At 34.8% G+C, this 12,581-nt stretch overlaps 1 protein-coding gene across 5 annotated transcripts in view; it reads left to right on the top strand.

The window, feature by feature from the left end:
* The window catches only part of Lnpk (lunapark, ER junction formation factor), a 57,525-nt gene that overhangs the window by 20,036 nt on the left and 24,908 nt on the right, over nt 1-12,581 (top strand). For all 5 annotated transcript variants that reach the window (XM_059260717.1, XM_059260718.1, XM_059260719.1 and 2 more), the window contains exons 5-8: nt 2,918-2,976; nt 8,024-8,064; nt 11,100-11,183; nt 11,270-11,321. In XM_059260717.1, coding sequence (XP_059116700.1) covers nt 2,918-2,976; nt 8,024-8,064; nt 11,100-11,183; nt 11,270-11,321 — 236 coding nt within the window. The remainder of the gene's footprint in view (nt 1-2,917; nt 2,977-8,023; nt 8,065-11,099; nt 11,184-11,269; nt 11,322-12,581) is intronic.

Here is a 12,581-nt window from a genome sequence, read left to right as displayed (position 1 = left end):
TGTGTGTGTGTGTGTGTGTGTATTGTTGTTTTTCTCTAAATCTTAATTGTTCGATTTTACCAATAAAGACTTGGGAGCCAGATGCTGGGGTGAAAGCCTGCTGTCTCAGAGAGGCAGAGAAAGCACCCAGCTGACCTTCCTCCCCTGCCGACTTTCCATAAAAGGACTTTCTCCTATGCCTTCTCAACTAAGATTCCTCAAACTGAATGTCCTCCCTTCTACTTTCTTTGTGTCTTTCTGTCTGTGCTCCTCTCTCTTACTCTCTGGTTTTTTCCTGTCAACTGGTTGCTTACTCTGCCTCTTAACCTATGGTTGACTTTATTTAATCCTGCCTGTTTACAATATTAAAGCAGAAAGCTCTAGTTGAGCCACACCACAACTAGAAACAGTTTTTTTTTTTTCTGCAGTAAACAATGTAATTTCAGGGTTCATAATGTGATCAAATATCCTGCAACATGGTATTTTTATTACTATAGCTCTGTAGCATAACTTGCAATTAGGTATGACAATATCTCTAGTGAGCATGCACGCGCGCACGTACATACACACACACACACACACACACACACACACACACACACACACACACACACTTTTTTGTGAGCAATGATGTTGGAAATTTGATGGAGGTTGTATTGAATGAGCCTGTATATTGCTTTTGGTAGTACAGTCGTTTTCTCAATCTTAATTCTTCCTGTCCATGAGCATGTATCTGGGGAAGTCTTCCCAACTTCTAGTGTCTTCTTAAATTTCTTCAGTTTTACAAAGTTTTTGTTGTAGAGATCTTGCATTTCCTTGGCTAAGTTTGTTCCAGAATACTTTATTTTTTTCTTGAGGCAGTCGTGAGTGGGATTGTTGCCCTGATTTCTTTGTCAGCACAGTTACTATTTGTACCCAGGGAGGCTGCTGATTATTAAATGTTAATTTTGTATCCTGCTTCTTTGATGAAAATGTTTACCAGTTTTTTTTTGTGGAGTCTTTAGGATCTCTTATGTGTGGAGTTCTATCACCTGCAAATAAGGATACTTTGGCTTTTTCCTTCCCTATTTGTAACCTTTTATTTCCTTATCTTGTCTTAGTGCTGTAGCTGACTATAAGCAGCACTCTATATCAGAGTAGAGATAGTAGACACTGTTTCTTGCTCTTGATTTTAGGTAATGCTTTGAGTTTTTCCCCCACTTAGTGTAGTGTTGGCTATAGGTTTGTTTTATATAGCTTTATTATTCCTTCTAGTCCTACTTTCCTCAGAGCTGGCCCCCGACCCCTTTTCAATGAAGGAGTATTAGATTTTATCCTGGAGTCTGTTAATGTGATGCACTATATTTATTGATTGTGTGTGTTGCACCATCCCTACGTTTCTGGAACAAAACCAGCTTGACATGGTAGTTGATCTTTTTGATGCTTTTTTGAATTGTAAATATTTTGTTGAGAATTTTCATATTTCTGTGTTCATTAGGGAAACTTGCCTATAGTTTTTTTTGTTTTGTCTTTTTTTTTTTTTTTTTTTTTTGGTATCAAGATAATACTGGCTTCAAAAACGTTTGGTAGGGTTATCTCCTTTTCTGTTTATGAAGTAGTATAAGAAGCATGGATGGTGGTTCTTAAAAGTTAAAAAGAGTTCACTAGTAAACCTACCCGGGCCTGTTACATTTGAGAGATACAGTTCTTTATTATTATTTATTTAATTTCATTGCTATTAATATTCCATTTAATTTTTTAATCTTTTCATTTGTGTTTGTGGGGTGTTGCATACATGTCATGGCACATTTATGAAGGACAGAGGATAGTATTGTGGGGTTGGCTATGTGGGTTCAGAGGAGTGAACTCAAGTTGTCGGGTTTATGGCACTTTACCCACAGAGCCATCTGGTTGGTCTGGTCTTTTCTATATTTATACTGAACTGAAGAAATGACCTTGTGAGAGGATTATTTTGAGTTTCTCTTAATTCTTTTAATATTTTTGGATATAATAGGAGTACAAAGCCTAAAGAGTTATTACCATAAAATCTTTTTTGAGACAGGATTTTTCTGTATAGCCTTGGCTGTCCTGGAACTCTCTCTGTAGACCAGGCTGGCCTTGAACTCACAGAGATCCACCTGCATCTGCCTCCCTTGTGCTGGGATTAAAGGCATGCGCCACCACCACCCGGCTACCATAGAATCTTAAAAGCAGTCATTTAGCTAATTTTTATCAAGTGTTTATTTGAAAGTAAGGCTCTCCCCTCCCCTGGCTAATTTCTTTCTCCAGATAGTTTATTCTGTTGAATAAAGAAGATCTCTCCAGTGAATTGTGTAATAATGCTCATGTTTGGAAAAGAACACGCTTGCCTGTTAACACAAGGGAACATATAATAAAATTTTTTGGAATTGATACTTATTTAGAAAGCATCTTGAGGTTGGAGAGATGGCTCAGTGGTTAAGACTTTTGCTGCTCTTGCAGAGGACTTGAGTTCAGTTCCTAGCATCTATGTTAATAGGTTTACAACTGTAACTTCAGCTACCTGTGATCTCATACCTTCTTCTGGCCTCCATGGGCATCACCACATATAGGCACATACAAATAAACAGACACATACAAATAAATAAAAATAAAATAAGTATTAATAATAGAAAGCATTCTGTAATATTGTTCTTAATGTCTTGGGGGATTCATAGACCCTTTAGATGTTGACAAAAACAATGGTTTCTGTAGAGAAATGTACTCACATATACAAAGGCAGTTGAAGGCCCATGGAGTTTAGGTTGAGAACTCCTCTATTGAAAGCTCAGGCAAGTTTCTGGTATTCCTCGACAGAATATAGTATTTTTTTTTATTTTCAATATATATATAGAGAAATACCTAACCCTAATTCAATTCTATGGATTCTGATTCACCTCTTGTAATGATGATTTTGTTTTGAATTTTGCTTCCTCTCTAGCATCTGGACCATAAGAACTGTGCTTATTTTCTTCTTTTCCAAGAGAACAGAGAGAAATAGTAAGTTTAAGTTCCATAATTTTTTATAAATATGTATTAAATAAGCAAACATCTTACTGTGTGATATTTTATAAGCCAGTTATGAAATGGTTTATGAGATCATAGTGTGTATGAGATCATAATGTGGTATCAGAATTGTTTGCTATACAGTAAAACAAAGTTTATGAATGTAAGAAATTTCTATTTTTAATATGTGTCAGTTCTTATTTAGATTTTTTTTTTACACAAAACATTTTCTTAAATAAAGGCAAATTGTATTTGTTAAATTAGTCTTTGTGGGAAACATTGGTGCAGATTAAAATCTAGCACACATATTCTTGTTCCTTTTATTCCTTTTATTATTTTATGTATATGGGTATTTTACCTGCATGTTTGTGTGTACCATGTGTGTGCTGCCTGGTGTGCTCCTGTGGAGTTCAGGAGAGTTCATTGGACCCCCTGGTTCCAGATGGTTATGAGTGGCTGTGTGTGCTGGGAATCGAACCTGGGTCCTCTGGAAGGGTAGCTAGTGCTTTTAACCACAGAGCCATTTCTCTAGCCTTCTGACTTTTAACTGTATTACTCTCATCATCCTCACAGCCCTTTAGCTTTCTTTTAATTAAAATATAAAAATATAATAATCAACTTCTGTGTATGTTTTATCTATGTGCAAGTTTTAAAGATTTTCAGGTCTTACAAAATATCTTAATCAGTTATACATTTATTGAAAAAAATTTTCATACAATATATTCTGATCACTGTTTTCCTTCCCTCAGCTCCTCCCAGATCCTCTCCACCTCATACCTAGCCAACTCCACACCCTTTTTTCTCTCTCTTTAGAAAACAAATAAAAAAAGCAAGAATAAGAAAAGCAAAAACAAAGAAAAATCACAAGAAACACTCATACACACACTCAGATACATGCAAAAACAAAACCCATAACACAAAATCAAAAATTATGATAGATAAGCAAAAGACCAGTAAGAAATATATGTCCAGACAAAGCAAATATGAGACAGAAAACCTATAAAAAATAACCCTTAAGTGTGGTTAACATGCCCAGTGAGACTCTACTGGAGAAAACTAATTTTTCCTTTACAAGAGATGTCATTTGGAGATAGCTTTTTGGTTAGGGATAGGAGATTGTATCCACTTCTACCTTTGCACACTGAACCATGTCCAGCTTGAATCTGTGCGAGCCCTGTGCATGCTGCCCCAAGGGATTCTTTGTGAGTTCATATCCATCCTGATGTGTTTGGAAGACACTGTTTCCTTGGTGTCACCCATCCCCTCTGGCTCTTACATCTTTCCACTGCCTCTTCTGCATAGCTCTCTGAGCCCGAGGGAAGGAGTTTGATGAAGACATCCCATTTAGGACTGACTGTTCCAAAGCCTCTCACTTTCGGCACATTGTCTGGTTGTAAGTCTCTGTGTTAGTTCCCATGTACTACAAGAGAAAGGTTCTCTAATGATGGTTGAGTGAGGTACTGATCTATGGGTATGGCGTAATGTCATTAGGAGTCATTTTATTGCTAGATTCCTTCAGCGTAGTGGTTCTCAACCTTCCTAATACTGTGACCCCTTAGTTTCATTCCTCATGTTGTGGTGAGCCCTAACCATAAAATTATTTTTATAGCTACTTCATAACTGTAATTTTGCTTCTGTTATGAATCATAATGTAAACATCAGATATGCAGGATATCCGATATGTGATCCCTGTGAAAGGGTCATTTGACCTCTTAAGGAATTGCAACCCACAGGTTGAAAACCACTGTTCTGGCAGAACAATAGTATTTGGTTTTCTCCTAGGTCCATGGCATGTCTAGTCTCAGGTTTTTGGCCACCTGAGCAGTGTCAGGCATGAGTTCCAGCTTGTGGAGTGGGCCTTACATCCAAGCAGAGAGCGATTGGTCACTCCCACAACTTTTGTGCCATTACTGCATTAGCATGTCATGCAGACAGGTCACCATGTAGATCATGGCTTGTAGCTGGGTTGACGTTTGACTCTTTCCTCTATAGTGTGTGCAGTATCTTTCAGTACCATGAACACTAGTCTTCCCTAGGAGTGAAGGCTCTAACTAAGCACCAGCTTGACTTCTCTGTGTTCAGTGAGAAATATACATTCATCTTAAATGAACTTTCCATGTGGTCTGCTTCTTTTTCTTTTGTTTTTTCCCCACTGTACAAAGTTTAGTATACTGAACTCTTAACATACCTATGATCCTACTTACAGTTATCATCTCATGGGCTGTCTCAATTTTGTTTTTGCCTTCACCTTCACTGCTTACATTATTTTGAAGTATATCTTAAAATAGAGTAATTATAATATAATGAATTAATCATACTTAGAAATATTAATAAAATATTAACACGAAATATTAAATATTAAATTTCCAGTAGTTTAAAAAGTGCTACTTGCTTTAAAAATATTTTGTTTGATTCAGTATGTAAATAAGGTTGTACAAATAGATGGCCTTTAAAGTGTCCTCCTTGCATGTGACCTCACTTCTATCCAGTTTAGGATATGTGGTCTAGCCCAACAACCACTATTTTCAGACACCTTTGCTGTTTTTTTTCCTTCACACCTTTCCTTATCATACTTATTTGGGAAACCCTACCCTGTTTAAATATATTACATGCTTAATCTTCAATAAACATTATTTGAATACACTTAATTTTTCCACTTAAAAACACTTTTATTTATTGTTTGTGTGTGTGTGTGTGTATGTGCCTGTGTGTGTTTATATGCCAGATGTATGTAGTGTAGGTGTCTGCGGAGGCTAGAAGAGGGCGTTTGATCATTGGAACTGTAGTTACAGGTGGTTGTGAGTTGCCTGATATGGGTGTTGGGAACCAAGCTCTAGTCCTGTGCAAGAGCAGCAAGTGTTGTGCAGCTGCTCCTCTCCAGGTCCTTAAATACACTAAACTGAAATCTGATTACCAACCAAATCTGTATGTTAGTTGTTCTCTAGTCCATGTATTTTTTTCTTTAAAAACCCTACGTTATTTATTTATTGTGTTGTGTGTGGGCATACATGTGTGTGGGTGTATATGTCCATACTATACATGTTTGGGTGTATATGTCTACACTATACATGTGTGGGTGTGTATGTCCACACTGTACATGTGGGGGTGTATATGTCCACACTGTACATGTGGGGGTGTATATGTCCACATTGTACATGTGTGGGTGTATATGTCCACATTGTACATGTGTGGGTGTATATGTCCACACTGTACATGTGTGGGTGTATATGTCCACATTGTACATGTGTGGGTGTATATGTCCACACTGTACATGTGTGGGTGTATATGTCCACATTGTACATGTGTGGGTGTATATGTCCACATTGTACATGTGTGGGTGTATATGTCCACACTGTACATGTGGGAGCTGGAGAACAACCTTCAGGAGTTATTTTTACTGATTATTTCTACAGAAAAACTAGAAACTTAATACATTTGTAAGGGGATTCCTCTTTATTAAGGTTTTATTTAATGTGTATGTGTGTTTTGTCTGCATGCATGTATGTGCACCACGAGTGGAGGTCAGAAGGAGGATGTCAGATCCCCTGGAACTGGAATTAAAGATGGTGGTGAGCCATCATGTGGGTGATGGGAAGTGAACCTAGGTCCCATGCAAGAGCAACAAGTGCCCTTAATCTCTGAGTCATCTCTCTAACTTCTCTTATTTTTCCAAAATTATTTATTTTTATTTAAAACATTATTATTTTGGGGACAGAGTTTCAGTTTGTAGCTCTGGCACCTAGAAATCCTTATGTAGACCAGGCTGGCCTTGAACTCACAGAAATCTTTTTGCTTCTGCCTCTCCTTGGAATTAAAAGTGTGCAGCACCATGTCTGGCTTAAGGAATATCTTTTGAAGTGATTCTTCATGTTTCATTATGCCAACTTAAATAAGCAGGCAAATTTTAGAAATCTTTAATTTTGAAAAGCTACTGATATCCCTTTGTAAGTCTCTTCTCAGATATAATAAAGATTTTCAAAAGCTTATTTTTTATTAAAATGAGTAACATACTTCTTAGAAACAGAATATCTTTTTACTATATAAAAAGACACTTGGTATTTGTAAATTAATGTGGGTGGAATGTTAAAAAAGTAAAAGTGTTGTTTCTGAAAACATTAAGAATTTTTGTCTAGGGGCAAGAGAGATGGCTGAGCAATTAGGAGCACTGGCTGCTCTTCCAGAGGACCCACGTTCAATTCCCAGCAACGACATGGCAGCTAACAACTGTGGTGATATATTGTGTACCCCAGTAAAGCTTGCCAGAGGATCAGAAGACATAACCAGCTACTAGATTAGAAATAGAGGCCAGACAGTGGTGGCACACACCCTTAATCCTATTACTTGGTGTGGATCTCTGTGAGTTCAAGGCCACACTGGAAACAGAGCCAGACAGTGGTGGCACATGCCTTTAATCCCACACACCTTTAATCCCAGTACTGAGAAGCACACACGCCTTTAATCCCAAGAAGTGACAGCAGGGTGGAGAAAGGTATATAATGCATGAGGAAACAGGAACTAAGGCAGTTCAGCTGAGACCCTTTCAGGTGAGAACTCAGAGGCTTCAGTCTGAGGAAACAGGATTGGCTGAGGAGTTGGTGAGGTAAGGTGGCTGTGGCTTGTTCTGCTTCTCTGATCTTTCAGCTTTCACCCTGATATCTGGCTCTGGGTTTTTTATTAAAAGACCATCTAAGATTCAAACAACAACTGTCTATAACTCCAGTTCTAGGAATTCTGACACCCTCACACAGACATACATGCAGACAAAACACCAATGCACATAAAACAAAAATAAACTATTAAAAAAAGAATTTTGTCTATATAAAGTCCATTTAAATTTTTCCTGAATCTTGAAATGTATAATACAGGTAGAATATGAAATGTATGGGTAAATATTGATAATTTTTACTCTATATATGTGATAAATTTAGAGAAATTCAGAACATTTTCTTGTTTGTCTCATGTATTTTATTTATGATGATTGAGTCTCATATCTAAGCATCTTAATATTTGATTTAGCTTACATTTGCATCTTGTTTTCTAGATGAAGCATTGGATGATTTAAAATCCCAGAAGAAAAAGATAGTAAGTTAAATTTTATTTAATGTTAATTTATATAAATAAGTTAAGAACTGGATAATTAATGCTTATATATTATACCTTAGTGACTCTTCAAGGAACACTTTTGACAGTATTTTAATGTTGAAATTATTATGATTTTTTTTTTTTTTTAGTTAATAGTAATACTCAGGAAAAAGTAGGTTTTGAGATTCTGAGAACTTATGTTAATTGGAAGCTAAGAAATAAGCAAATAATTGAAGAACTAAAGGAGGCAGAGAAGGTATAAAGGTGAGCCCCAAATGGAAGGAATGTATTGTGTCAATTCTTAGGTCTCCTTAGTACCATAAGACAAACAGAAAGAGAGAGAGAGAGAGGGAGAGAGAGGAGAGGAGAGAGAGGAGGGAGGAGAGAGGAGGGAGAGAGAGGGAGAAGGAGAGAGGAAGGGAGGGAGAGAGGGAGAGAGGAAAAAGAATATTAGTTATAAGAGACAAATTCAACGTGAAAAGACTGAAACAAGAGGGAATATGATATTTTCTTCTAGTATCTTCTACTTTACTCCAGCATTGGTGAGCACATAGATACCTGTTGTGAGGCTAATTAGTGAATGCTTTGGGTGTTTGGGGAAGAGTACTAGAGTAAGAAAAAGGGCCGAGGTATTCAGAGGTCGACATATGAAAGTCTGTAAGTGAGTTGATCTTGGGGTTTGTCTTAGTGGTTTTACACATTTTCTTAGTATTAAAGTGTGGAAATGGTGATTGTTGATAGCATGATGTTATGTAGAAACTCATAAAATGAAATTTAATCAAGTATATATGGTCTGTTTAATGTACTTTTGTCTAGAGTATAAGTTGTATTAGTTTTCTATTGCTCTTATAAATAAACGAGGTATTTAATGTAAACTGGTGATAATTTACTTTGCTTCCTGACTTTAAAGGTTTCAGCCCTTGATCACTTGCCTGTGGTAGCATAGTACCTCAATGACGGGTGCGTGTTGTATGAAAAGGATTTTAAGTAAAAGTTAAACATAAAGGGGAATGGGTTTGTACCTATTAGTGCCTTAAGAATTATCTTAATTGAAATAAATAAATGAAACACAGACACACAGTGAATACTTAAGGCTGACTGATCTACTAGGAATTACAGTTGTTAAAATAGCATTTTGACTTTTGAGTTTTGTGTTAAAGATTATAGTTATATATAATCTTTAAAATTTTAAAACATTTTTATCTTTTAAAAACTTTCACTGCATATATTCATTATATTTATTATGTTACATAAGGACATATTCATACAAATATGTATTGTATAATGAACACATTCCCCTCTCATATCTCCCTGCTCATCCCACTTCCGTTAGTCCCCTTTGTTCCCATAGACAGTTTCACTTTTTCTTCCTGTCATGTATGTACACATGGTTTTGTGTTTGTCTAAAATCTGAGAACCACATACAGGAGAAAACATACAATACCTGTTTTTTCTGAGACTAGCTTAATTTTCTTAATATGCCAGTCTTTGTAAACCTAGCAGTAGATTTCATCCATACCTGTACTGACCAAATCAGTAGCTTCTTACCACATTGACTATTTACATTTTTATTATTTATTGTGAAATAAAACTGTAAATTTAATTTGTAGGTCATAAAGCAACATTTTAAGTGCTCACTTACCATATTCTATTGTGCCAGTGTAGAGAATTTCTGTCATTACTGAGAGGTTTGTTATAGTACAACAGATCTAAAAGTTATTAGCATCAGAGGTTAAATTCTTTAATATCCATGATGACATTGATTTGGGTATATATTTCATGATACTCTTTCTCTACCTCCATTCTTAATTTTCCCTAGTCCAAAATGAATTTTACATCATAAAATTGAACTTGCTTGAGAATTTATTATAATTTTGAAATAATTAGTAAAATATTTCAGTTTTACTAAATTAGATTTATAAATCATCTAAGGACTTGGCGTCTTAAATGTTGAACATTTAATGGGGAATCAATTAACTTCTATTGTGTTTCTTTTAAAGCTATGCTTTAACTAAGTAAATGTTGTCTGGGTTGCTTTTTAAAATAAGTATCCTTGGAATGAACATGACATATAATGAATATAAGTGGTTATTGGTCACTGAGAAGGAAAAGATCCTGTTCCAGTTTTTCCAAAAGCATTTTATATTGCACAGTAGTTATTTGTCATAACTGATTATTTTATACTAAATTTCAACTTTTTCTGCTGAAATGATATTTTACTAGTGATTACTTTTAAAATCAAACTCCTGTTTTAGGCTATAAAGTGACTTGAGAGCATTGTAAATAAAGTGCTATAACAATGAAGTATTTTAATTACAGCCCCTAGTGTGAGCATAAAACTCAGTAAAAATTGACTTACGTTCTGTGTTTGGTTTTTTCTTCTAAAGTTGTTTGAATCTAAGTAAAAAAAGAGGAGGGGAGGACGTTAGCTTTTGAGTCACTTGAGCAAATTCCATGGCTGCTCTCCCAGTTAGTGAGTTCTCATTGCATTTGCAGCAAGCTAATTGCTTCTGCTAATAAATAATCTAAAATCGATGCTGACAGCAGTTAATTGGCACAGAGATTTTATTTTGTAAAGCTCTTGGCTAACGACCTTCTTAAATTAATAGCATTAAGTGCTATGAGGAAATAAATCTGAGGAATTGCCTGTCATTTGCTTGTCATGTCTAATAACTTCCAATAATGATGGCTGATAGATTTTTGCACATTCCATTATTGAAGTTGGTGCATGTAATTATTCTCCTCATTATATGTAAACAATTAGCGATATTTGGTATTTCCTTGCAGTAAAGCTGCTAAATACAAGCAGTGTTATTAGAGGTTAGGAACTATTTTAAAAGCTTGGATTTTAATGATTTGATTGTTGGAAATCTTTCTATTTAGATACATTTGTGAATATAAGTACAAATAGGAGAGGAGTGACTTTATTTTGTTTGATTCCAAGATTGATACTTTAATACCCCTTGAATAAGATTTATAAAAATAAATAGTATATGTTTCAAAATATAACAATTTATGGAAATTTTTGTTTGTAGCTTGAAGAAGTCATGGAAAAAGAAACTTATAAGACAGCTAAGTTAATTCTTGAAAGATTTGATCCAGACTCAAAGAAAGCAAAGGTAAAACTGTGACATTACTGTTTTTTCATTACAACTTATACATTGTATTAGGGACTGTATAACTTAAACATTATTGTAATTGACAGGAGTTTGAGCCGCCATCTGCTGGAGCAGCTGTAACTGCAAAACCAGGACAAGGTAAATAACTTTGTAGAAACTGCTGCTGCTGTTGGAAAGATCCATATTTACCCAAGTGAGTTCACAAGTGTGTGTTGGTGGTGTGTAAAAAGTTAAATGCTTTTATGTTAATTTATACTTGATAATCTGACATCTGACGTAGGCTAGATAACAATAATTTTTATTTTGTGGGAATATGTTGATAAGTTAGAATATTAAATATTTATTGAGATTAAAATATATAATTGATTTTAATCTTGAAATTTAATTTATTTCACTTATATTTTATGAGCTTTTTCCCTTGCAAATCATAATCTTTGGAATATCCGTTATTAATATCTCTTCATTTTTATGATTTCTTTCTGGAGAATGAAGATCTTTGTGATGGTTAAAAAAACTTTAAAATAACACATTTACTTAATACAAAAGCAAAATAATTTAAAAATGAGAAAAAATAAAATTGAATATATATGAAATTTTTTATATCATTTACATAGAAATATATAGAAAGAAAAATTTCATGTAACAACAAATTTTTGGAGTTGTATTACCTACCATACTGTCATCACCAATACATTAAATACTATATAAAATTTCAAGTCATTTTATTTTACTGTGAATTATTTAAATTTAGTTTATTATTATTATGTGTATGTGTGTGGGAGGGGGCATGTGTACCAGGGCTTATGTGTAGATGTCAGAGGTAACTCTGGAGTTGACTCAGTCCTTCCACCTTCCTGTGGGTTGTAGAGATTGAGCTCAGATTCTCAGGCTTATGGGTAAGCCTCCTCAAGTCATTTTAAATGGTATATAAAATGTCTGCTAAAGTGGAGTGTGAAGATATCTTGAGTTTCATTAGTTTTTAATCTTTGTAGTTTTCTACTAGAGTCTGGTAAGTTTTTAAGATTTTGTGGCATTGAGGAATATAAAATACATAGAAAACTGCAACTCTTGTCCTTGCAGAATTGAAGCCTGGTTTAAAAGTTACAATACCATTTATAACTTTGAGAAGGGAATCTTTTTATAAATATCCACAAGGACCATGAAGATGAAATGAGTCACATTTTAGGTTTTCTAATTGATATTGCTGGTGGGAAGAATTCACTCAGTCTTTATAACTAGGATTTTGGGTTAGAAAAATATTAGCTTGTTCTTTATTTTTTTTCATTGCTTTTTTTGGTAAAAGTAAAAGTTCACATGATTAAAATAAATTACATATATGTGTTTCTAGTGAAATTTCCATATTTACAATCAGTGTTAAGTTTTTCTATAATTTATACA

Source organism: Peromyscus eremicus, chromosome 4 (genome assembly GCF_949786415.1).
Source record: "Peromyscus eremicus chromosome 4, PerEre_H2_v1, whole genome shotgun sequence".
NCBI classification, from domain to species: Eukaryota; Metazoa; Chordata; class Mammalia; order Rodentia; family Cricetidae; genus Peromyscus; species Peromyscus eremicus.
The sequence above is the reverse complement of the archived record's forward strand: the minus strand, read 5'-3'. Positions and strand labels throughout refer to the sequence as shown.